This window comes from Camelus dromedarius, chromosome 34 (assembly GCF_036321535.1).
Source record: "Camelus dromedarius isolate mCamDro1 chromosome 34, mCamDro1.pat, whole genome shotgun sequence".
Classification (NCBI taxonomy): domain Eukaryota; kingdom Metazoa; phylum Chordata; class Mammalia; order Artiodactyla; family Camelidae; genus Camelus; species Camelus dromedarius.
The window spans coordinates 17,462,939-17,489,649 of NC_087469.1; the positions used below are offsets into that span (position 1 = coordinate 17,462,939).

Consider the following 26,711-nt stretch of genomic DNA (forward strand, 5'->3'; position numbering starts at 1 on the left):
GGAGAAATGTCTGTTCAAACCTTTGATGCATTTTGAGCTGGGTTTTTGTAGTGGTTCTTGATGAGTTACAGGAGTTGTTGCTGAGTTATAGGAGTTCTTTATGAATTCTGGGTATCAATCCCTTATCAGATGTGTGATTAAAACATAAAGATTTTTACTTAGTGAAAACATATGAAAATGAGTATGTGTGTATATGCATACATATGCATACTGTACTTCAAAAAAAGGTTTTTTAAAAATTTTGGGAAAGTGCAATTTAGCTACTTTTTCCTTTGTTGACTGTGTTTTTGGTATCATATCTAAGAAATCATTGCCAAATCAAATGTTGTGAAGATTCTTCCTTAGGTTTTCGTCTAAGAGTTTTATCTTTTTGGCCCTTATGTTTAGATGTTTTACCCATTTTGAGTTAATTTTTGTATGTGGTTGAAGATAAGAGTCCAGCTTTATTCTTCTGCAGGTAAGTATCCAGTTTTTCCAGCAGTGTTTGTTGAGAAGAGCTTCCTTTCCTGATTGAACGGCCTTGGCACCCTTGTGGGAGATCGTTTGATTGTATATGCAGTAGTTTATTTCTGAGCTCTCTCTGTCCGTCTTTTGTTTTATGCCCATACTGTACTGTTTTGAATACTAGCTTTGTAGTAAGTTTTGCAATCAGGAAGGGTGAGTCTTCCAACTTTCTTTCTCAGGATTGTGCAATTCTGTATACATTTTAGGATTTTTTTTCCCCTGCAAAAGACACTTTTGGCATTTTTATGGGGATAGCATTGAATTAGCAGATTGCTTTGAGTAGTACTGTCCCCTTAACAACATTAAGTATTCCAGTCCTCGTATGCCATAGGTCTTTAAGTTATTATAATCAAATTTATTATAATTGACAATATGCTTAGTTTTATCCTGTGACTTCTGGATGTTAAGTGTTTGATGAACTGTACTTTTTTAATCCCTCCTGACTGTGACGCCTCTAGCACCTCACCTCAAGTGGAGACGGAACACCTGCAGCCTAAAGACAGAATGGGACCTACCCTAACTCCTGTTTTATCTGGCTCTCACTTTGTTGGCCTTCTTTGTATTTTAAATTCAGCTGAAGCATCACCATTTCCAAATAACATGTGTGTTTGAAGAAATTGGACATCTGGCCTCAGCAGGCCTCCTCTAGTTGTTAGACTCTAGTCTCCCTGCGGGAGGTCGAGTGTGAGCCGTCATTTTTGTCTCACACCCCCAGCTGCTCCTGGGACCCCTCTGTCATCTGTAGGCACAGAGTTTTCAACCTTTGTTGAAAAGAGGAGAAAGTTGGCTTGAAATTGCCTATTGCAGTAACTGTCTATTACTCACAGCAGATGTCAGGTGACCTGAAAGCCACATTTCACAGCAGAATCTTCGCTGATTGGCTGGTTGGACTCTGCCCAGCTCCCACCCTCTTTGAAGAGGATTTCTCTCTTAATGCTAATGTTTTTCCTTATAGCAACTTCTCTCTCTCTCTCTCTTTCTCATAGCAACTCTAAGAAAAATGATTATTTGAGGCTTGATTAGCTTCCTCAGAATCTACATTAATAAAATGTCCTGCTGGGCTGTTATTTTGAAAGATTAATCTTGCAAATTGATACAAGTCATTAAGACTGAATGTTTGTTTGTGTTGTTTTTAAACAACGGAAATAGTCAGGACAGATTAAAATCAGATTAAAATGTTTTAAGCATTGATTTTAAAAGATTAGATGCAAAGCACAGACTCAAAGCTGGTAAGCTCCCAGCCAAGCGGAGCCATTACGTGTGGTTTTGTGTGTGTGTGTGTGTGTGTGTAGTGAGTAAGAAGGGAACTTGTCACAGAATGGTGGGTTGTAGATCTAGTGCCAATCCCTGCCAGATGAGTGGGTCCTCACTAAAATATCCCACGGCGATCTGATGTTAGGCAAACAGCATCTATGTCTGTCTCCAAAAAGCTATAGAAAATAAAACAGACCATAGACTCAGTGGATTTAAGGCATCAGTGTTTGCTGCAGTAAACGTTAAGAAGATAACGTTGTAACTGTACCACTTTCGACATCTTTTTCACTTGGTAATTTGTGAAGATAAGTATCTTTTGGATGTCACATCAGTGCCACATCTGTATTTGGAACATTTTGGAGTTTTTTGGGAGAAAATGTTTGGAAGAAAGCAAAGAGATGAAGAATTGATCAGAGAGAGAGTGTCCTGTACAAATATCAGACATCAGCGACATCATTTTATACCAGCATAGGTAGAGTTCATTGTTGGCCAGGCTGAAATATTATCACATTAAATATTACTAAGAGCAAGATGTGGCTTTTGTGATGTTATGTATGTCACTGTTAGTCTCGCATACATTTGGAAATGTTTGAAACCAGCTTTTTTCCTAGGGTAAAGAATTCATTTTAACCTAATATGGACACTTGTTTCTTCCTGGCATCAGGCATTAGAAATGGCAGAAATTCTTCCATTGAGCTCCTGAACTGTTCCCACGGCGGGTGAAGGAGGGTCATTCTGATAACGCCCATGTGGACTGCCCAGCCTTGGCTTGGGTCTAAGTTACCAGGTAGTATTGGGCCTAAAGAGCTGCTCAGCTCACCAGATTTGAAGGCTTCAAGGTGCAGTAGTCCTGATGACTCCGTAAGGCTGGAAGGAAAACATGGAGGGATTTCTGTAGACGGTGCGTGCTGCACGTGCTCTCATGTCTGGTGAAAATTACCTAGGTGCTTAAATACTCAGGAGACCTTTTTTTTTTTTGGTAAGGATGCTGCATGTCGGCAGAAATCATTTTCTCCCTGTGGTGCTTGGGTTGGTGATGCTGAGAGGCTGATCTAACTACGACTAAGGACGTGTAAGCTCTTTACTTTTAGGAGAGCTGGTTGTTTGTAAACTGGTTTGGTTGTTGGTGTCCTCAATCCATATCAGTTCTCACGGGGTGAATTTTTAAGAATTGTTGAATTTGGGTGTGTGTACACATGCACACATACATATATGTGTGTGTATATGTTTACATATATATGGTTGTGGGTTGTAATGACATATTCAAGAATGGAGACTATTTGGGGTTTTTTAACTGTTTGGGAATGCATAAAATAATTTTGCAGAGTGGTTGTCATTTTTTTCATTCAAAATATAATAGTTTGGAATTTGCTGATGGTTGCTATGCTCTCAATCTGCCTTTTATTGATTTGCTTTTATGGGGTGTCTGAATTTAAATTAAAATGGCATGCTGTTACACAAAGTAATTGATTAAGCTTGGTTGGGCAGTTTCTGTAAATCATCACAGAATGGAGTTGTTAGCACAAGGGAAGGGTGGTTTAATTGCTCCAGGAGAAAAAAATGATAAAATGGATTTTTTTAAAGAAAGTGTTTGGGGGAGGCTTTCCGCACTGGTACGGAAACAGGGTTTTCTGGAAAAGGTAGCTGAAATTGGGAGTAAGAGAGCACTGAACAGACATTTTTGGGAAAATGCCTGCCTCCGTGGTAGACATGATTGAGGCCTTCATATTTAGTGAATTGGCAGTGGGAGTCATCCAGGCATGTAAACTTAAAGGAAATAATAAGATTCTTAGAGCGACAAAAGATACTTATGCTTGCTCCGGCGAAGTTTTCAAGGAAAAGAGAGGTCATCTTCTCTCTGTACTTTACTAGATGTAAATATAAGATGCCTCAGCTATTTTGCTCCACAGTGGAAACAGTCCAAAATAACTTTTATGATCAAGATACTTAAGTTAATGAAAATATTTGCATTCTTTTTCCTCTCTATATTTGCTCAGGAATATTATACCTATAGAAAACAGAGGTACCATCATTGTACCTTTTATTGTGGTTTAACTTTCAGCTGCCCTGTCGGGACCAGTTGGCCTGTGAGTTGGGCATCTCCCATATGACAGAGTTTGGGAATCTTCCCTTCTTTATTAGGATTATTCTGTTTACATGGTCTCCCCTACCAGCCGAGCCTCCCTGCAGGTGAGAGCTTGTGACTCTTTCGTTGTGCTGTCTCTGGAGCCTGCTTTTACGAGGCCCTTACAGATGTTTATTGACTTTTCAGAAATAATTGAGTCAGCAATTCCTGTGTGATATGAACACCATGTCATACATACGCTGTCTGTTCTGGCCTTTTTTTTTTTTAAATCTTTGAAAGACCTTTGGATTTTGTTCAGTGGTTGTTAGAAACTTGGGAGAAGGTTTTATTTTGTTTTTGTTTTGTCTGTCAAAGAAATCAGGGTTCTCTTAATATTTGTGGATCTAAAGAGTTGCGGAACGGAGGCATGGCGTTGACCACCCCCTCCTCCACTCTCTGTTGGATAAAACGAGAACTTTGGCTCTTGGCACTGCTTAGCCCACTTACATAACCCATTCCAAATCCCCTTTAAGAAGAAATGTCTCAAGGTCCTTCTTCCGGTCTAACTCCTGTTCGCTATTTTACTTGTAACCGCTGTCTCTTTTGAACGAGCCTGGCCTCTTCAGAGAACCTTTGTGGCTCTTCCCCATTTAACTCTTGGCGGCTGGGGGGGGTTCTCTTGGAGCCAGCTGAGTACCCCGTTCTTTTAACTACCAGAAGCCCTGCTAGCCTTCATAATGGAAGAGAGGAAAGTGCATTTAAATGGAATTCCACAGGTGAATAAAAAAAGTCACCGGGCCACGCCTTCCCTAGCACAGTGTTAGCTGAACGTTTAGCACAGTGCTGTCCAGTAGAAAGAAGTGCAGGCCACATAGGAAATGTAAAGTTTATAGTTGACTGTTTTTTTTTTTAAAGCAAAAAATAGGTGAAGTAAGTTTTAATAGTATATTTTATTTAACTCAGTATATCTGAGATGCCGTCGTTTCATGTGTAATCTGGACGAGTGCAGAGGCGTCCTAACTGACCTCCTTGTCTCCACCTAATCTTGCCGGATCAGACCTTCCCACGTTCTGAAGTACACCTGGCGAGGCCATCCTCGTGCTGGAAGACGGCCCCAGCACATGCCGCTGGAGAAGGGGTTCTGGAGCCAGGTCTCCACTCCCTGCAGCTGCTCCTCCTCCAGGCCGAGCCCTGTGCCTGCCCCGCTGTAGCGCGTGTCAGATCACTGCATGCTGGTCCTGCCTCCTCACCTGTAACCCAGAGATTATGCTTCCCACTTTTTTTTTTTCAATTATTGAAGTATAGTCAGTTTATAATTTTGTATCAATTTCTGGTGTACCAGTGATTATATTTTTAGTTTTTTATTGTAGGAGTTACAAACATATCCAGACAGAGCAAATAACCACATTAACCCTCATGTGCCTGGTGCCTGGCTGCAGGGCTGGCCGTTAGTGGCCTGTCGTGCACACTGTGGTCCTGGCTTCCCTGTGTCGGCATCCTGTTCCTCCGGTGAGTTCCCCGAGTCCGTACACTTAGTCTGATCAGTTCACCCAGTGTATTCATTCAGGCTGTAGCAAGTACCACAGACTGAGTGGCTTCAACAGCAGAGACTTACTGTCCCTGTTCTGGTGGCTAGAAGCTTAAGATCAAGGTGTGGGTGGGGCCACGCTCCCTCTGAAGGTGCTGAGGCAGGATCTGGCCCAGGTCTCTCTTGCTTCTGATTAGTCCTCGGCTGTGGGCACCCACGTCTGGTCTTCGTGTGGCATTCTCCCCGGGCCTGTGTGCTGTCTCTCCACATTCCCTCTTGTCATAAGGGTGCCAGTCATATGAGATTAGGAGCCCACCCACCTCCAGAATGACCTCATTTAATTCATTATGTCTGGAACCACCTTATTTCTAAGTAAGGTCACATTTGGAGGTTATAGGGGTTAGGACTTCACCATATGTACCGGGAGAGGGAGACAGACACAGTTCAATCCACACCACCAGTGACTAGCGTGGTGACTGTCATGTAACTGTAAGTGATCGAATGAGGTAATCTGAGGAAAGCATCAGAATTGCATTTTCTTAACAGGCATGATGTTTAAATAATCAAAATAGATGCTTGAAAACCCAGAAAACAAATTTATGGTTACCAAAGGGGAAGGGGGAGGAGGGATAAATTAGGAGTTTGGGATTAACAGATACACACTACTATCTATAAAGCAGATAAGCGAGGACCTGCCTTATAGCACAGGGAACTATATTCAGTATACTGTAATAAACAATAGTGGGAAAGAATCTGAAAAAAGGATATGTGTATGTATAACTGAATCACTGTGCTGTGCACCAAAAACTAACACAACATTCTGAGTCAGCTATACTTCAGTTAAAGAAATAATGTAAACAGGAATATTGATTTGACCAGTGGAGCAAGCAGAGGAGGGTGGATGAACATAGGTCTGGCGGTTGAAGGGTTCAGTCCTTTTCTTAATGGGAAGTTGGTAGATAATACTGGGCTGAAAAGGTACGAAAGGGAGGTGTGCTGTTGAGAAATGCGGAGGCCCTGGCGGGAGAAAGGGCGGGGAGGGCTGCTCTGCTGGGAGCCTGGCGTTGGGTGGCTTTTCGGGCTGGGCACACGGATTCACGTGGCAAAAATTAAAATTAGAAAATTGAATCTTGCTGTACTGCAAGAGTTTCTTTTTTTTTCCGTTTAACTTGTCATTCATTATAGATGTACTTATATGAAGTGTTAATCATTTAGAAATTGCTGCTGAGTGATATCTCCTAATTGTTATTAGTTTAACTAAATGTCAAAAAAAAAAAAGTCTAACTAAATGTCTTGAAAAAACCAACAGCACAGTCTTTAGATACAGAGTCACCTCCTTGGCTGTAAGGGATTATGTACTAGGTTCTGGGTGCTGTTTCCAGGTACCAGGGTTAGAGAACCTGGCGAGGCCCCTCGCCTGGAGGAACCTGCATTCTGTTGGAGGGAGATGGGCACACAGGTGAACGAGCAGGTGGTTTCAGATTGTTGGAGGGGGAAATAAAACCCTGTCCTCGGGAGGGGCCCCCAAAGGATGCACATTTGAGCCGAGTCTTGCAAGGTGAGACGTGCCAGCTCAGGGAAGAGTGGGGGCAGGAGTTGTAGGTGAGAGCCTTGAGGCAGGAGAGACCTGGCTTGTGTGGCAGAGGGTGGTGCCCAGTGCCAGGCTGGGTGATGGAGGGCATTGGGGAGGAGGCAGGGGTCGTCAAGAGTTCAAATTTCTTGAAACACGACAGTGACTGATGGGTTCTGCCTTGAGATGATTCAGAATGCTGTTTGTGCAGAGTGGCTCAGGGAGGGCAGAGGGGACACAGCTCCCCAGAGGCCCACCTGACCAGTTGAACAAAGCACCCCCGTGCTTCGCACTGTGGGGGCATTCACACGGCTTTTACATCCTTTTTGCTCATTCTTTACTTGTGTGTAGCTCTTCCTGTTGTCCTTTGTGCGTTTATTTAGCAGTTAGGTGGCTGGAACCCAGGAAGGCTAATTAATGGCTGAGATGGCAAGCAGTAAACATACTGACTAGCAGCTCGTACTAGCTGTGTTACTTTATTTTTTTTAATTGCTGATTATTACAATAATGCACATGGGCACGGGTCCCAGACAGGAAGAATTGTCTGCAGGCAGATCTGGTGTGGGCTGATAATGCAGTCTGTATTTACTTTTACATTTAAATGCTACATAAATCATAGGAAAGATGCCTTTCTGACTTGCTTTGAACTTGGAGAGGGTGGAGCGCTTTCACATTTGTGTTATTTTCGCAGTTGTTTTAATGGATATTAGAAATTAAAGTGCTCTGTTACACCAAGATTGGTATCTGAATGTTGCTTGCACCTGCTAAAAACACAGTGGACTGTTTAGGAGACTAGCGTATGGAAATGGCCATTTTTGTATTTTTAAATGTGCATGTCCTCTCCCTGCCTTGTGAAAGCCATCCTGGCAAACTCTAATTTTCTGTTTACAAATAAAGAAAGAGATGAGTTATTCACAGAAGAGTTTCTACCCTTTCTTGCCTTTCAGCACAGCAGAACTTTGGGAATAAAGAGCTAATCCTTTGGTTTTCATGCAATAGTAAAACTAAGAAAAATTAAAGTGCATGCCTAGCATGCACAAGGTCCTAGGTTCAATCCCCAATACCTCCACCAAAAGTAGAAAATGAATAGGTAAACCTCATAACACCCCCCAAAAAAACTAAAAAAATTTTAGATGTAAGGTTGTCAATTCTTAATATTATGGAAGGAATATTTTTTTAAAAAACAGGCTACGCATTTACTATTGCTGTCATCTTGTGAAAAACTTCTTAAACCAAGAGGTAGAAAGGCGAAAACCTTAGAATTCAGGACAGTCACTTCTCAAGAGAGGACAGCCAGCAGGTCGGCACCTTGTATGTCACATGCACACACACGCGCTCAGACCTTTCTTGCTGGTCTGAAAACCTGTTAAAATCTTACCCCCATGAGTGTTAGGGAACCTCTGCTTCAAAACACCAGCAAAAACTGTTCTAAATATTAAAACATGGATGTTTTCAGCTGCATGGATTTGTCTTTTTTTTTTTTTTTTTTACTCCTGGACACTGTGTTAAAGGAAAAGAGATGCAGTGAAATCAGATCTCTGTCATTGGCTGTTCATGTTGGGGGGTGTGACATCTTGAAGTCGGAGCATTTCAGCCAAAGCTGACATGTTGAATAGTTTCCCAAATTAACTTTAGTGAAATCACTAAGTTGAATATTTCTTTTCTTTTCTTTTAAAATTTTTTTGGTGGGGGAGGTAATTAAGTTTATTTACTTAATTAGTTTTTTAATGGAAGTACTGGGACTTAAACCCAGGACCTCGTGCATGCTAAGCATGTGCTCTACCACTTGAGCTGTACCCTCCCCCAGTATTTATTTTCGTGAACAGTAAGTTGAGTATTTATTTTCGTGCAATGTCTGTCTGAAGAATAGAATATTTTTAAAAGAGGTGTAACTTATTACATTTCCAGTACTTGAAATATGCTCCCAAATTACCTAATTTTTAATGACTGACTTTATGCATTTTAAGTAAACAAAGTATTATGGAGCATTAAGTCAGCCAGAAGTATGCTTATAGTTTCTGAGAATGCTGCCAGGTTTGTGCTAGGATATTCCACTGAAAACTCCCCATCGCTTCTATTATTTCTGTCACCTGTGAATCAATCAGAATGAGTTAGAATGAGCGTATTTAGTGACTAGTCATTTGCACTTATGGGTGTTTGTTACCTGAAATTGTGTCACCCTTTTAAGGTTTAGGAAACATCCCTGTACCTGCCCACAGCCCTGTACCTGCCCACAGCCCTGCCCAGGCTGTTGATTTAGCAGCCTCTTGGTAGGTAACTGCTGGAGTAACACTGGCCGGTGAGTTGAGAGGGGGAGGCGAAGTTGATACCATGGAGATTCACCTAATATTAATATTAATAGTCCAACCTCCTGACTTTCTGACCCCTTCAAACCGTGACTTTACCTCTGCTTTGGAATCATGCAGATTTTTGTTCAGTGAGGAAGCTGTCTTGGTTTACAGGCCATGTTTCTTATGCGTCGGGAGTTTTAGGAAAGTGGACTTTTCTTAGCGTGAGCCAAAGCTCGTATTGTGGGTTTCCTTTGCTGTAAGACCTATCATTTGGGTAACGCCATGTTTATGTTGCCTCAAAGTGAAGACGGGTCAGGAGAGAACTTCCATGAGGCTCCTTAGCTAGTAAGTCGAGGGAGCATCCCTCAAGAAAGCAGATTTGAGAGGAGCCCCTCACGTAGTGCTCTCCTTACTTACTTATTTTTTTAACACATTTTTATTGACGTATAGTCAGTGTGCAGGGGTGTCGATTTCAGGTGTACAGCACAGTGCCTCGGTCGTACAGGAACACAATGCGTTTTCATATTTTTCACCGTCAGTTACTACCAGATGCTGAATATAGTTCCCTGTGCTGTGCAGTGGGACCTCGCTGTCTGTCATAGCGCCCTTCAGAGCACAGCAGTGTCTCAGCAGTAAGTGCAGATTCATCTTGACCTCACTTCCCTGCCAGCCGGAAGCTGGACCGGAGCCGGGAAGCCAGCAGCCCCCGGTGATTTTTTTTTTTTAATGGTAGGGCGGTACGAAACTGTCGTGTAAACATTTGGTGACCGAATTCCCACGAGAGGAAACGCGCAGCGTGCGGGAGGACCGCGCAGCCGCGCCCCGCGCGTGGGTTGGGGAGGGCGGCGGCCACCGCGTGGGCTTCTCGCGTGCGTCCTGCGGGCGTGCCCGTGAGTCACGCCCGGGTTCTGCGTAGTCGCAGCCGGAGAAAACTGAATCTCGGGGAGCCGGCCAGCGATAACGAGGCTGACGCTTGAGTGGGCGTCGTGCTTGCTGCCTGCGCTCAGTATCTTAATTTAATCCCACAGCAGGCCTGGAGCAATAGTGTGCTAGCAGCCCTGTTTCACAAAGAGATACAAAGCCTGACAGTAACAGCCACCAACACTCGAAGCTGAACCGTTCCTTCTATGTGACAAACTCTGTTTCAGGCACTTTAAGCTAAACTCACTTAAACCTCAGAACAACACTGGGTGTGTGGTTGCTTTGCCCTCATTCTGTAGATGAGACTGAAGCCCAGAGAGATGAGGTAACCTGCCAGAAAAGGCACAGCTCACAGGTGGGGCTGGGGCGCAGGCACGGTTTGTCTGCCTCTCCCAGCTGGTGCTCGAAGCCAGCCGGTCACGCGCTTCCCCTGAGGGCGGCAGTGGAGTGAGCAAAGGACAATGGTTGGCCGAGCCATGTCCCCGGGATCTCTATACCCCAGGAAATCAGTTTCACAGAATTCCTGTTTTATTGTGGGCAGCTGGAAAGAAGCGCAGGCACCAGTAAAGAATCTGTTCACTTGAGGATTTTAGATCCGTAAACAGTGTTCTGCCTTTTTTTTTTTAAAAAAAAAAAGCATTTTATGTATTTTCAGTAACTTTTATAAAAGACTCAGCTTTCATCTCAGAGACACATACAGAAAGACCTCTCCTAAATCTTGGTGCTTGGATCCTCATCAGTGTAAGCCAGACAGACAGATTACCGTGTTCCTGTAAAAAGCCTTGAAGACGGTCTAAACCTTTTTCAGTCTTAGAAATGATACCTCATTTATACTTTGATATTTGGAGTTCTAATAAAAGCAGGGATTATTTGTGTAAATTGCCGCCTAGGAAAGTTATGGCTAACATCTGGCGTATGTCTGCAGAAGAATAATGACCTTTTATTTGCATTTGGAGTTTTCCATCTAACCCTAATTCACCAGTTTCTTGCTAGAATTACGTTTAAATGTAGAAAACGGCCAAGGATTTTCAGCTGGTGTAATGTAAACTGTCACTTTTAAGATCAAGTTTCTCAGTTTGCTGCTAAAACTGGAAAAGGCTTAAGAATCCTGCAGTTTTATTAAGTACTGGGTTGAATTGTTTGAGGCGTGGAGCTTTTTTAAGTTGAGAGCTTCACTCTACTGCTGATGAAGATACACTAACGACTCAAACTGCAGTCACCCTTTGGACAGTAACAGAAGTGGACGAAATTTCTCATTCATTAGTCTCTGGACGGTATTGTAACAGTCCTGGCATTGGAGAGAAATCAGATTTAATGTATGTGCATGTGGGGTTTGGCTAGATTAGGATGTGTTCAGAATAAATAGCATGTTTTTCAGGTAATGGGCCTGCTCTGATTACACTTACTCGCTGCCCTACCTGAGAGTGCGTGTCTTCTCTTTTTGACAGATTGAAACTGTAGTCACAGCTGATACTCAAGCAAGTCATGAACATCACTTAAAAAATCAATGCCGTTTTATTTTTAACTAATTCTAGAGTTTTTTAAAAGTTGCAAAAATACTCGAGAGTCCCCCTACCCCCTTACTAAGCTCTTCTCTCCCTGTCAACGTCTGACAGGCCCACGGCGCAGTCCCCAGGACTGGAGGCTGGCCTTGGTTCAGCACCGTGGCTGACTCACAGCTCTTGCCCACATGTTGCTCCAGTTTCCCGACTCACGTCCTTTTCCTGTTCCAGGATACGGTCGAGGCTCCCACGTTGCGTTTTTCTCCTTAGTCTCCAGTCTTTCCTCGTCCGTCCTCTTACACAAACAATTGTGGGTGAGGTTGACAGCAGTGTCTCCACTGTGCAGTAATTTGTCCTCCCTTTTGTAGTTAATATATCAGGGAGCTCACCTTGAACCTGGATTTTTTTAAAAATTGAAGTACTGTCAGTTACAATGTGTCAATTTCCAGTGCACAGCACAGTGTCCCAGTCATGGATATACATACATGTATTTGTTTTCATATTTTTTTCGTTAAAGGTTATCACAAGATATTGAATATAGTTCCCTGTGCTATACAGTAGAAACTTTTTTAAAATCTATTTTTATATGTAGAAACTGGATTTTTAAAATTTTGTTCAGTTAAGTAAATCGCAGATGCAGGTTTATGGACTTAGATTGTCCCCAGTCTGAGTGGACATATGATAGATTGTCATTTTACTGACTTTTTCATTAAAAAAGGAGAGTCTTTGAGTAAGAGTCTGTCTGTGGATATCACTCCCTTGCAGGTGGTGAGCAGACACACAACATTCAGTCCTCTGACAGAACCAGAACTGTGCTGACCTGCTTCCCAGGGCAGCTGGAGCAGGGAGCATCTTCCTGTCCTCCCTCAGTAACAGGGTAAAACCTCCTCCTTGGAAGGTGCTCCCTGCGTGACAGAGGCTCTCGCAGACCCTGGATTCTGGGGCAGTAGCTTTAGTGAGGAAGGAAGTGACTGCTTCTATGCTTGCTTCGGAGGGAGTGGACTTGTGAAGGGAGGGGCGCTTAGGTGGGCCCAGGAGCTGCTTCTCTTGAGGTGATGATTAAAGGCCCCGATTGAAGTTCGGTCCAGATTTATGTTTGTTGATACTTATTGATTGCTTTAAGCTGATTCAGGTTTTCAACCAAGTTACTAGAAGCACTTTTTACCAAGTTGAATTTCTGTCCTTGGATAGCTAAACTCTTTTCCCTGAGCCAAATTAATAGAATGGGATTTCTTACTAAGAATGAATTATTAAGCAACGTGGAAGCACTGGGCTAGGAAAGCGATTGATGCAGTTTCTTCAGAGCCCTCAGAGTGCTGCCGCGTGACGGATCGGGCTGGCCTCTGCGCCCAGGCGTGGGGCATTAATTTCCTTCCGTAGGGGAGTCCAGGTTGACAGGATGTCAGAAGTGCTGACTTGTCAGTGGAGCCCCATTTGTAACACGTTAGATTAGGAAACAGATTGATTTATACGTTGATGTAATGGATCAAGGCTCAGTGTGCACTTGAGAAAATGGAGAGCACGTTCAGGGAGAGCGTTTTCCAAGGAAAGAAGTACAAACGTTAGAGAAAAAGCCGATCCTGTTCTGCTCCAGGTACAGGGCGGGGGGTTGGTTAGTTAGTTCCCAGACATGGTCCACAGAGGCTTTTTATACTTCAGATGATACCTTCTTGAGAGCCTCTGATGACCACAAGGATTAATCTTTCTGAACTCGAAAGTGAATCACTGCAGCCTGTTAGCTGTCTGGACCCATTCCAGTTACTCCCTTCTCTCTCTCGGTGGAAACCGGCGTAAGGAGCTGTGGCTTTGGCGCCGCCTCTTCCTGCTGCTTGAACCTTGGGTGTCTTCCGTCCTCTTCGGGGAAAGTGCTGCTGACCATCTCGGCATGAAGGTCAGACGCGCTCACCACTGGTGAGTTGCCCTCAGCGGTTGACCCCTGCAGCGGGCACCCTTGTGGTCCTTCAGCTGGCGGGCGTAGCCAGCCAGCCGCACGTGCCGTGTGACTGAGGGCTGCCTGCCCAGCTGCGACCACGCCACGGCTGTGGCCCGGGGGCAGGGGGCTCAAGTAACCGGCTGACACTGTTTCTCACCTGTATTCATTGAAGAGGCAACTGCCTCCCTCCCTGCACCCTGTGCTCCTGAAAGATGAGGTGCCACCCCTGAAATCCTGTTTGTTTAACACTGAAACGTACAATCCCAGAGAGAGGACTGAGGGAAGGTTGTCCAGCCCCCTTCCCGCTGCATTGTGGCGCTTCATTTACGGCGGCTTTAAGAAGTACTTTCCTCCTGACCCATCGATTGGGAAGTTCTTGCTTCTCTCGTCTTCCTGGATTTTCTTGGTTCATTTCTGCTTGAGCTTTTTGGAGGAGGAAGGAAAGAATTTGCCAAGAACACAGTGTTCCTGGGGTTTCCTTGCCTTAGTCTCTGTGTGGACCCGTTTATGTCCTGTGGGCCCATCTCCCTCCGTATCATAACCCACGTTTCTAGCCCCCAGTCCTTAGATCCGGCTCCCAGAGAGGAACGGTCCATGTAAGAGGCATTTTCACGCACATCTTGAGCTCAGTGTGAGAATTAAATGTGTCTGTCTTGTGCGTGCTTAGACCTTTAACGATCTGTTTGAATTAAACGCCATTAGCACACTGCCCGCCCTTAAGTTCCTTTCCACACATGTCTCTAAGGGCTTCCTTTCTTGGGGGAAGACAGAACTTCACAGCCGTCTGCAGCTTCATATGCAGTTGTACTGACAGCACAGAATCTGTCTTTTACTTTAATAAACGATGATTTGTCACGGTAAGGGGACAATCTATTGTAGTTAATAAAGTTGCTAATTGTTCTCCTCATTGCACTTAATTGAGGTTTTTTTCAACCCTGATTGATCTTGGCAACATTTTAGATCCAAATTATCATTCTCCCAGCTCTCCAGCTAGTGTTTATGCTTTCTTCTCTCGTGCTAGTGGAAAGCAGGCTAATTTTAATCTCCAGAGCAAAACATGTAGGTTGGTGGATTTGTCCTGGAAAAAGAGCAGCATATATATCAGAGTCAGATGTAGGCTCCTGGTTGGAAGAACCACTCATGGCTGTGTGGTCAGCCCATCAGCACAGATAAATGGGACCCCCCTGAAAAGCACAGTTTTCCATTTATTTTAAAAGTCAATCTACTTTTTCTTGCTAACAGGAAAACCATTCTGTATTACTGCTCTTTGCTCTTTTTATTTCAAAAACTCATAATAGACCATATAATCTGACCTGACCTCTCAAGTTTTAACATTTTCACAAGATGTTTAATTTTTGTTTGGAAAGCCTTTGACTTTAGGAGACACCACGAAACTATTGTGGATGTAAGCGTCAGTGTTAGTTTATTTCTAGATCCAGGGATGCCTGTGGATTTTCTAGTGCGTGAGACTTTGCGGGAGCCTTATTGTCGTAACACTGAAATGTTATTTCTCACCTGTAATTTGTGATCTGGTAATGGCTACAAACAGTTGATTTTTTTCCTAACACGAGAGACAGCTGTTTGTGGAATCCCTTTTAGTGTCCTCATTCCACGCATGACGCCAGGTCACACAAGCCAGACTTGCCATCTCCCTCTTGGTCACCCCCCAGCCATTGTCACCAGGTCTCACCTGCTTTGCCGTCTCCCCACGCTGCCTTCGCTCAGGCTTCTGTTACCTCTCTCTTGGGCTTGGCGACTCCAGCTCCCCGGCCCCTCCCCGGCGACCAGAGGGAGTGTCGGAGCTGCACTTGGAAAATGTTAGTTCTGTGCGTAGGGCCCTCGGTGCTCCATCCTTTCTCAGTCTGCAGACCGTCCAGTCTCGACCCCCACGCCTCCCACCTTCTCTTAACCCTCCACAGACTCAGTCAGCATTCTCCCCGCGCGGGGCGCTCAGAGCTGCTCCAGGGTCACTCTTCAAGCTTCCTGATCAGCCCCACCCAAGCCTGCACCACGTTCCCCTCTGATGTCCTTGAGCTCTGTGTTCTTCTCATGAGGACGTCTGGGGATGGGATCACACTCTTGTGTGAGCATTGACTCTCGGTCTGGACCGTAAGCCCCCTGAGGGCTTGTGTCCTGAGCGTTTAGCACGTTGCTGTGCAAAATAGTAGCTGCTCAGTAACGTTCTGTTGCGCAAGTAAATTGAGTCAAGTTGCTGGAACTTTAGCGCGTTCTGTGCTCGTGGTTTGGTGCACTGAGGAGCGGGAGGTGGATGTGCTGTGTTAGGACCGCAGTTGATTGTCTGCTCCCAAGTCAGAAGTGTCGCGGCGGGGAGTGGGGGTTCAGTTTCCCACCCGCCTCTCTCTCTTTGATCATATGTGTCCAAAGGTCATTTTTAATTCTGCATTAGCTCTTGGGAAAAGGACTTGTTTATGAAGAAAAAAATGGTAAATAATTTAGATTTTGAAAAGATCGGCTCTACTGTCACAAACTGCTGGGTGACTGCCTGTGTGCCAGCCTTTTGGGAGTGACCCTGGAATGTGGTTTTCTCCTCAGGCTCTTGCAGCCAACGCCGGGACAGGATTTGCTGTCGCCGAGCCTCAGGTCGCAATGTTCTGTGGGAAGTTAAATATGCACGTGAACATTCAGACTGGGAGATGGGAACCTGACCCAACCGGCACGAAGAGCTGCTTCGGAACAAAAGAAGAAGTTCTCCAGTACTGCCAGGAGGTAAGCGTGCTGCCCGGAAATTAAAAATGCTTTTTTTTTTCTTTTTTTCTGGGTCATGTGTGAACCTGTTTACCTTAGAAATAGATATTCTGTCATTCTTCTGTGTTGTCCTGAGACTGAGTCAATGATGACGGGGGCACCCAGCTTTGTTTCTGCGTGTCTGCTTGGCCTGGAAGTGCTGTGAAGTCAGTCCTTTCCAGAAGGACTCCTGCAGAAGCCTGGCAAGGGCGTGGAGGTGCAGCCTGGTTCTCGTGGCTTCCCACGTGTCACGGGAAGGTGGGGAGCAAGCCCAGGGTCACGTGTGTGCCGGGGTCCTGCTCTTGTTGGTAGAAGCCATCAGTATCATAAGCGATTATCTCAGGTCTGATTCAACTCATCTTTGGGGTCAACACTTGACGTAGAAAAGGATGTGAGAAAGTTGCCTATGGGGCCAGGGTTGAACTATTACCCTATAATTTCATTAACAGACACTTCCGTAGACCTGCCTCTTAAATGTGTGAGTCTGTGAACTCAGCTGTTCCCCGACCCCTTCCCGCAAGTGGACTGGATACCTAACAGACTTGTTTGGGGCTGAAAGCCTGCTGTTTTTGTGTGTCCTTTTTAGAAGAGAATGGGTAAGAACTGGTCTGAAATCTGCCTGTCAAAAGCAAGCTTTTTACTGGATGAGTTCCATTGGAAGCGGGCCACGGAGTGCAGCTTCAGATTCGTAGGGGAGCACGGGAGCTGAGTGCGCCGGCGCACATCCGTCTCCATGAGCGAGCGTCACCTACTGTGGACGAAGCCGGTTCACTGTGTGTTTCCTTGTCCCTGGCAGATGTATCCAGAGCTACAGATCACGAATGTGATGGAAGCGAACCAGCCGGTCAGTGTTGACAACTGGTGCCGGAGGGATAAGAAGCAGTGCCAGAGTCACATTGTGATCCCTTTCAAGTGTCTGGGTGAGCCACCTTCGGCGATCCTTGGTTACGACTCAGGATTAGGGGTCCCCAGTTTTCAGTTTCATTTCCTCTCGGCTCACAGTGAAGTATCTTAGTCTGTAAAGAAGCCGAGGGCTGCAGGAATTTGCTGGGGGACTTCCTCGCTTGAATATTTACTGCTTTCTAGTCTAGCCGACTGTTGCCTTGTCTTTGATGGTCAGTGACTCTGCCTCCTGTCGTGGGCATCCGCTCTCTTCCAAGGATGAGCCTTTTCCATGGCACTGAGTAATCAGAGCGCTGCCCTCAGAGCAGGCCAGCTTTGCTCCTGCTGAGAGCTGAAATTCCTGCTCACAGTCCCGGGAGGAATGGTACCGAGGCAGCCTAGGGGTGGTCTGTGGTTCCCCTTACTTCACCCGTATCTGAAGTCTCGTATTGTTAGCCAGACCAAGCTACCTGTTAGGTAGTTTTCAGGCACAGAAGAAGTGACTCTTCGCTGCCTGGAGACAATCAGGGATGCCTCGCCTGGGCCCTGTGCCACCTGCCTTTCTGAAGGCTCAGGGCCCATAAGGGTGTTTATGACTCAGTGTAGTTGGTGTTAACAGGCAGGGCTAACTTGAGTAAAACTAACATTTTATTACTGAGAAGTAGAGTTGCTGCTTTAAACGCTTATGCATCCTGACCAGTCATCACGGACATGTCTGAATGACACTCACACGTCTGCAGCCTGGGCGATTCAGGAACAGGTTTGGTTCTAGAAGCTTAAAAGGACAAAACAATCCATTTTAGATGATCATGTGATAGGATTAGCATAGATGGAGCATTAGCGTGGTCAGCCCAGGGAGTTCTGTAAGTGTCTTTAATTTTAGCCATTAATGTAATCTGTTCCCTTCCCTCCCTCCATTAAAACCTTTCCTAAAATGGAACATGTTATTTTTCCCATTCTCACGTGTAGCAAAGTTACGGAAAGTGTCAGCACCCGAATAACAGTGTTTAAAATCGGTAGCAATTACTTTGTTTAAAAAGTATTCGGCAGGGGTGGGAGGGGGGCACCACTGTTTGCTTAACACCATTTACTTAAAACTGAGCATGATGCAGTGAGTAAGGAGTGTGAGGATTGTGCAGTTTTGTGTGATGTGCTTTAAAGATGCTCTTTTTTCCATTTGGCTATGTCTCCAGGTATGAGGTTTCCTGCATTCTCTGTAAAATTCTCAACCTGGGTGAAGCAAGAGAGCATTTGTGAATATTTGTAGACATCAGCTAGATAGTACCAACAATCCTCTCTTCCTTTTGTATCGTTGTCCCTAAAGGCCTGGTCTCCGCCCTCCTGTCTGCTTTGTCACTTGCTGGCTCCACCACCTGCTTGAGGTCTGGGAGACCTTTATCTCCCCACACCCGTTGGTTTTCAGGCCAGCCTGATTGTTACCTCCTAAGCATGACTTAGATCCATGGTTGAACTACCAGCTGGAGGCGTTCACCGTCCCAGCATCAGCCCGTCTCACTCCTTTTCGATGACCTCGTGTCTTTGTGGAGCTGTTTCTTAGTGGTTCCTGTGATGAAAGCCAGCATCACAGCGGATCACCGCGGAAGAAACAGAGGTGACAGTGCTGAGTCAGTCGCAGCTCAGGGGCTGTGCGGTGCCCAGCAAGCGCAGAGGTGTCAGGCACTAGGGTTTTTACTAAGTTTGTGGCCTCCTCTAAAGGAAGCCTTTCCTCCCGGTCTTGTTTTCTGTCTGGTGATCCAGGTTTCTCAGTCCCTCTTTGTTGCTGCCAGCGTTCCTGTCCCACTGCACGAAGGTCTGTTTCTCTAGCTCCACGGCGAGCACCTTGGGGGGGGACCAGCTGTGGTCTTCGTTGTCCCCTCAGTCCTGATGGTACCTGGAACTAGGATGCTCTGCTCATTACAGGACAGGACCACAGCTGTGGTTGGTATACAACGAAAGTGTTATTTTCCAAATGCTAGAGTTAGAACTTTTCAGTGCGAGAGAGCCAGACGATGAAATATCGTCATTAACCAAATGCATAAGTGACAGTCTGACTGTAAACCATTCAATACCTTCTTTGCATGGAGGGCCCTGAGTTCTGCCCTCTTCTGAGAGTGTGCTGGCTGCCTGCCAGCGTGACCCTCTGCACTGCGACTTAGTATCTTGGGGTGAGAAGTTACACTTCAACCTTCCCTCTCCTCAGAATGAAAGTTATTACTGATTACCTGTTTATCCATAAGGTTTTCTCTAGGTAGGTAGGTAGGTAGGTAGGTAGGTAGATAGATAGGATGATCTAAGTGGGACAGAGTTGGTGAGGAAGCAGAGCTGCTGGCATTTGGGGGGAAGGAGTTAGTCATCTCTGACGTTTATATATAGACTGGCTCCTGCACGAGAAGAAGGGCGCTTTGTGAGTCTGTTTTTGTTTTCGGTTATTTCTGGAAGGAGATCTGGATGGGGAATACTGCTGCGATGTGAAGACTCCCAAGAAGGGTCTTGTTCTCAGGGCTTTGAGGTGGGGCCTGGAGTGAACTTGGTTCCGACTTGTCCACTGCAGGTGTCCATCTGCAGGTGGCCTACCTTTGCGCTCCGGCCAGCCCATCAGCAGTTCACCCTGTCCCGGTGTGGACCCTGTACAAGCCGTATGTTCCTGCTCCTGAGCATTGTTCCAGCTCTAACTGCTCAGATGTTTACCACCAAGACACCTGCTAGGGATGGCTCCCAGACCTCATGCGCACTGGGTGGTCAGCTTGATTTTCTTGGTTTATTCTCATTACAGAAGGCTTTTTCCCAGCTGGTTTTAGCTTTCAGTGGCCCCAAAAATGACATGGTTGTCCTGTTTGCAGCCGCAGAGTCCCTTTGCAGTAGGTTTATTTATACACATTGTGTTATTGTTGGGGACTTCCCCAAATGGGTGAACAGTCATTGTTATTTTGAAAGGAATTTTAGCAACTCTGAAAAGGCTCTGAAACCTGATGGCTGCCACGGCCCTGGTTGGGGGAGGTGGCATGAAAGAAAAACAGAATCCCAGGGAGTGAGTAGATTGGAGATAAATCATAAATGCAGCTTAAATGAAATCCTCCAGGCTAAATTTTGCTAAATTTGCATATTGATTGACCAGCAAAACAATATAGGTTTCTATTTGCCCGGTGACTTTGGAAATTGTGGACACTGTCCATTGTACTCCAGCAGGTTACATTGAGGATTGTTACAAACTTGGATAAACTTTTAAAGTGGGACCCAATCATCTTCTGTAAAACAGAGTAAGACTGATCTGTGTAGGTCAGTTTTTTCCTAGAAGCTTCTGTTAAATCATTGTATCCAAGGCAAAAAGTCACAGTAGAATGACCGCACTGATGCTGGGATTGAAATGTGTTCCTCTTTTAATTTACATGTTAAAAAAGAGTTTATTTTTTAATAAAAGAAGCTGGGGAGAGGTGAAGCAAAAGCGATCATTTCCAGTTTATTTGCTTAATAATTTTTAAAATTACTAAACCATCATGAAACTTTTTCCATGTTATATACAGACATAAACTGTATTTCTTACAACCCCATAGTATTTAATTATATATAGCTACCATTATTTAACTAATTCCCTATTGGTGAACATTTAGATTGGTTGTTTTTTGTTTGTTTGATTTTGATATTAGCAACTCTGTAATGAGTATCCTTGTTGACTTTCTTAATTACTTCCTAAAAATATTTTTTGAATTGGAATTGTTTAATCAAAGAGCACAATTAGGTTCTTTTCATTTATATATTTTAGTTTATTTTCAATCGATGGTGTGAATTCTCTTTTGGTTTTCAGAGGTCAGACAGATCAGTTCAGTCATGGAATAGCTGAAGGTTGGTGGCGTTTAGTCTTACGGTTATGTGGAGTTAATTATTAAATTTCTGGCATGGAAATTTTTTTATTTTAAACTTATTTTTATTTTGAAATATCTCAAGCATACTGAAAAGAGAAAACGTAATACAATGGTCACTCATGTACTCACTGTCCTGATTTAAGTTCTTCCCTGTTTTGCCACATTTGCTTCGTTTTTAATAAAGGGATTAAATGTCCCAAAGCCCCATCCTCACATCCCTTCCCTCCTTCTCTCCCTTGGGAGGTATCATTTTCAGGCACATTTTATGCTTTTGCTACATACAAGTGTATCTATAAACAATTTTTTTTGTTTTAAAACCTGCATTCATGGTATCATATTGTACTTGAGCTTTTACAACTTGCTTTTTACTTTACATCGTTTTGGGGTTTGTCTAAGGCATGTCACATGCATAGATTTAATTAACTCATTTTTACCCTGCTTTGTAGTATTCTGCTGTATTTTGAAAACCCAGTTTGGTTATTGTTTCTGGAGAATGTATATGTAGTCATGAAGTTGCTCTCTGAACTTTTCTTCTGATGTTGGCAACTGTGCATGTAAAATTGAGGTTTTACTAACTAGAGCGTATTAACTGTTGCTTAAGTACAGATCGCTTTTGGTAACTGTGGTTGTACAGTGTGTATAAAACCCGTTCCTCAGGACCAGCACAGCGTTAACATCAGTAGTCCGCGCTGACGCTTTCATTGTGCGTAGTGCTTATGGTGTACCGGGTTCTGCTCCAAGCTTTTCTCGTGCTGTCCACATTGCATCATTCAGCCTCGCAGCAGCAGCAAGGTAGGGAAACTGAGGCACAGAAGGTTAAGTAGCTTGCCTAAGAGCGCTCTGCTAGTAGTGATGGTGCTGAGATGAAGCCCTGGCATTGAGCCCTGTACGCGCTGCCTCTTGAGTATACTCTTTTGTTGCTTTTTATCATAAATTAACAGGTGTAAATAGTGCCTAGCTGACACAGAACAGTCACAGTAAACCGCGAGCTCGTGGTTGGGTGTCAGAGTTTAAGTGACTTCCACGCAGATTGAAGGTCAGGGGTGCCTCTCCTGCTGGAGGCGAATCCTCGCTTACACTGGGCTTTGCTTCTTGAGCGTTGATTGTAAGCCTGGTTGATGGGTGACGTTTGTCTCTACCTCCGAGAGCCCTTGGGGCCCTTGCGAGCAGCGCCGTGTCTGACTCACCTTGGGGTTCCTGCATTAGTGTCAGATTGAACAGTTTGGCCCGAAGTCCCTGTGCTAATGGTGGTGTGAAACCTCACCCCCTGCGGAAGGCTGTTTTGATGTGGGTGTCTGCTTGTGGTGGCAGGAGCTCGCCCCCCCCCCCCCCCCCGCCCGCTGCACACCCCCCAGGACTGACTGCTCCAGCCCAGAGACTGGCTGCAGCTGGGAGCGGGTCCCCGGGCACTTCCCCCTTGTCCAGGCCCTCAGGCCTCTCTCTGGCCAGATTGTTTTCTGATTACACCTTCCTCTGCTTCCTTCCCCCACTACTTACTGGTCTCTCCTGAGCTCAGCACCCAGTCCTGCTCCCCAGCCCTGTGTGGGGCACGTGGACGGTGCATCAGACTCACCTGCAATGTTTGTTCAGAGCAAATCACTGAGTCCCACCTCAGACCTACTGAATCCGAGTCTCTGGGTGACCACCCAGTGACCATGTTGGTAGCTTTTTATTTTCGGAGTTACAAACATACCCAGACACAGAGAAAATGACATTAACCCTGGTGGGCCCGTTGCCCGGCTGCATAGCACCCATCCGTTCATGGTCGCACTTACCTCGTCTGCAGCCGGCTCCCAACCACCCCTGATTATTTGGGAACAAATCATAGCTACCAGTTTTTTTTCCCCTGTAACTGCTTCAGCATATGTTTCTAGAAAAGTAGGATTCTGTTTTCTAAGCAACTCTGTGTATTTTTCCCCCAGCTTTTTATTTTTGAAAACTTTCAGACCTGTTTTTAAAAAAAAAAAGCAGCTGTGGACCCTCTAGACCTGTCACCTGGATTTCCCGGTTCTGCCTCATCCCACACTGTGTGTGTGTCTTACGCACTTTTTCGTTGTCACTGTTGTTGTTGTTGTTGAAAGTAAGTTGGGACGTCATGATAGTTTACCCTAAATATTTTTCAGCTTGCTTTCCTTCAGAGCAAGGGCATTCTCCTGTGTGACGATTTTCCTCAGCGTCCAAATATTGTCCTTTACAGCTTCTTTTTAAAAAGGATCGCACATTGTATCTAACCTAGACAGTTCCTCCGTTTTTTCCTTTCCAGTCTTTTATGACAATGATATTTTTTCAGAGTCTAGGCTGTCTGTTTAACACAGCATCTCTGAATTTGAAATTGTCATAGTTTTTTAATTAAAAATTTTTTTGAGGGGGGAAGTATTTGGTTTGTTTGTTTACAGAGGTGCTGGGAATTGAACCCAGGACCTTGTGCAGGCCACACATGCACTCTACCACTGAGCTATACCCTCCCCCTTGAAATTGTCATGTTGTTTTATCAGATTAGATTCAGATGACATGGTTTGGCAGGAAGACCATGTTGGTGACGTGTCCTTAGAATGTCATTTATGTCAGCTGTCCCTTAGTGGTCACCTGGCTGAGGTAGCATCTGCCAGACTGTCCCACTACGAGGACACCTGCTTCCCCTCGTAATTAACCCTCCACTGGTGGCTTGTACCTGCATCAGTTACTACAGTGTGGTTTGTGTTGGAGCTAGGTGTCTCTGGGTCCACCGAGGCCTAGGTAAGAGTCACTGTCCTTTAGGGGAACACCCAGTCTTCATTTCCTGGGCGTTTTGTTATTAGAACGGACATGGGCAGAGACAGGGAAGTGAGAGGCCAGGATCGCTGTTGATGTGAAGTCAGAGGTGGTAGGGAGCAGCTGTGCATGTGTGTGAGGTCACGGGGGGTCCTCATCCCATTTCTCTGCCAGGGCGCCAAGGCCCTGCACGGACGTGAGGGAGCAAGGAGGCCTGGGCGTCGTGGCTGGGACGGAGCGCCGGGCTGCCCGAGCCAGCCGTGCTCGTGGCATCTGCAGATGAGCAGCGCAGCGCGTGTTACCTGGAGGCCGTCCCGTCTGCACGTGGCCGCGTGCCTGTCACGGCGGGCTGCAGCGAGGGGCGTCTTCACCTTGAGTCACGGTCAGACTTGCTTCTGACACAGCTTCTCTTTTCCAGTGGGTGAATTTGTAAGTGATGTTCTGCTGGTTCCAGAAAAGTGCCAGTTTTTCCACAAGGAGCGGATGGAAGTGTGCGAGAACCACCAGCACTGGCACACGGTGGTCAAAGAGGTAAAGAGGGGGTGGGGCAAGTCGGGTGCTGGCTTTTGTGTTGGAAGAGAAAATAAGAGTTTTCCTCCAAACCTTACCTTGATTTTAAATCAGTTTTCTTTCTTTTCCCTGTAACTCTTCAACGTTTACAGCTACCTGTGTCTCCTAAGTGAAACACACTTGGGAGCAGAGCAGACTTTTTGGCAGGAGTACAGTGCTGACAGTCCAGCCCCGAAGGCAGGGGCGTTGAGAGCACTAAGTGGGGGTGCTGTCGGCAGGGCCCCCGCGAAGGCCACCCCGGACCCTGAGGCCGGCGTGGAAAAGGTTACAGAAAGTCCGTGTCTGGACGTGTCTGCTGACAGGATTAGATGCCATTTCATTCTTCCTGTGGGGAGAACTACCCTTTCTTACGCTTGTCCTCTGAGTTAGGTTGGTTTTCCAGTCAGTTGCCTTTCTTTGGTGTAATTCTGGGCTCCTCACCGACCAGGAACGTACGTTACCACGGACCACCCTTGGCTGGCGTTGGTAATTGCTAAGAGGAAACTCCCTTTTCTTTCACTCATTCCAACTTCAGGCTGTTGTTCTTTTGGCCCAGATGGTGTTTCCCCATTGCAAGTTAAGCAAAATTTGTAAATCTTCAAACAGTAGCATCACAACTTTTTGATGAATGTGTGTCCTCGAGAGAAAGCCTCGCGTTGTGATCTGATTGAGTTTCTTTCGGATGAAGCTGGGGCCGGGGGGCTGGACAGCCGCTGTGGGCTGTGTTCTGACGTTGGTCTGTGGGTCCCCAGGCCTGTCTGACTCAGGGGCTGACCTTGTACAGCTACGGCATGCTGCTGCCCTGTGGGGTGGACCAGTTCCACGGCACCGAGTACGTGTGCTGCCCTCAGACTAAGGTGATGGAGACAGCCGTGTCAAAGGAGGAGGAGGAGGAGGAGGACGATGACGAGGAGGAGGAAGAGGAAGACTACGACATCTATAAAAGGTAAGCTGCCCTGAGCCTGCCCATGGCTCTGGCTGCTGGGCCCTGGCTCTGGTGAAGCAGGTCTGTCTCCCCTGGTCCTGCCAGAGCTGGGCCGAGGCTGAGGGCAGGTGAGCCAGGGCCTCGGGCTGTCTGTCGTCCTGGGCGCCCTCTTCCCCGCGGGTCAGCGCAGCCCTGCCCCCTGACGCCCCCCCTTACTGCACTAGCCGGGCTGAGGGCCCTCGCGGCCCTGTTGGCCGTGAGCAGAGCTTGCTCCCTGCCTCTGGGTTTCTGCTTCACAACCGGGCAGGAGTGGTTGCGCTGCTCGGTGCATGGCAGTTGGGATGAACCTCCCTGTTTTATTGTGACCTGTAGTGAGTTTCCCACCGAAGCCGACTTGGAAGACTTCACAGAGGCAGCCGTGGATGAGGAGGACGAGGACGAGGACGAGGACGAGGAGGAAGGAGAGGAGGTGGTGGAAGACCGAGACTACTACTACGACACCTTTAAAGGGGACGACTACGCCGAGGAGGGCCCGACCGAGCCCGGCAGCGACCGGACCGTCTCAGAGAAGGAGATTGCTCACGATGTCAAAGGTAATGAGCCCGCCTAGGGCCGTGGCCTGAACATCCACATGTAGTTATTTACTAGAATTTTTATTAGTGTTCTTTAATTTACTCAGAGACTGCTTTCCTCACGGGTAAGTCACAGGAAGGGCGACTCCTGTGCCCCGAAGGCGAGGTCAGCTCTGGGGGCTTGCAGGGCCTGATGGTTGACCTGTCCAGGGAGAGCTGAAATGAGTCAGAACTGCCTGGTGGGGACGTAACTGGAGGCTGAGAGACAGTGTGGCCTGCCCTCGGGCAGGAGCCCTCCACACTCGGCCTGAAACGTTCTCTCAGCGGCAGTGCCGAAGCCCCCGCCTCCCAGAGTGGACAGCACCTCCGTGGTTCTCTTCCTGAATGTGTTCCAGTCGGTAGGCTGCCCTGTTTGTCCATCAGAAAGAGGCTTGTAGCTGGGAGGGTGGCATTTGATGACCTGCTGGTAGGGGATCCGGGCCAGCAGTGTTTTTCATCTTGCCACGTGGGGAGAAAGTTGAGCAGTCCTAGACCACTTAGGTGCAGCCTCCTGCTGATCCTGTGTTCGAAGCCAGTTAAGACCTGAAGAATTATTTATGATACAAGCAGGAGAAAGTTACTTAATGAGTCTCGAAGTTTGTGATTTCACCTTGGAGAACACAAAACGCATGCGGCCTTTGCAGGTGTTTCCCGCGGTTCTCACCACTGCAGCAGCCTCTGTGCCCGCAGGGTCTCTTTCTGCCCGTGGCACCCCAAGACGGGCGAATCGAGCAAACACGCCCACTTGACAGATGAGAAGAGTGGGGCTCACAGCGCTGTTGGGGGGTGGGGTTCCTCCACGTCAGCCCGGGCCCTGCTC

At 46.3% G+C, this 26,711-nt stretch overlaps 1 protein-coding gene across 4 annotated transcripts in view; it reads left to right on the forward strand.

Moving 5' to 3' along the window:
• APLP2 (amyloid beta precursor like protein 2) overlaps positions 1-26,711 on the forward strand; it is a 58,469-nt gene that overhangs the window by 12,689 nt on the left and 19,069 nt on the right. For all 4 annotated transcript variants that reach the window (XM_031443372.2, XM_031443374.2, XM_031443373.2 and 1 more), the window contains exons 2-6: positions 16,122-16,295; positions 17,110-17,233; positions 24,225-24,337; positions 25,108-25,301; positions 25,653-25,873. In XM_031443372.2, coding sequence (XP_031299232.2) covers positions 16,122-16,295; positions 17,110-17,233; positions 24,225-24,337; positions 25,108-25,301; positions 25,653-25,873 — 826 coding nt within the window. The remainder of the gene's footprint in view (positions 1-16,121; positions 16,296-17,109; positions 17,234-24,224; positions 24,338-25,107; positions 25,302-25,652; positions 25,874-26,711) is intronic.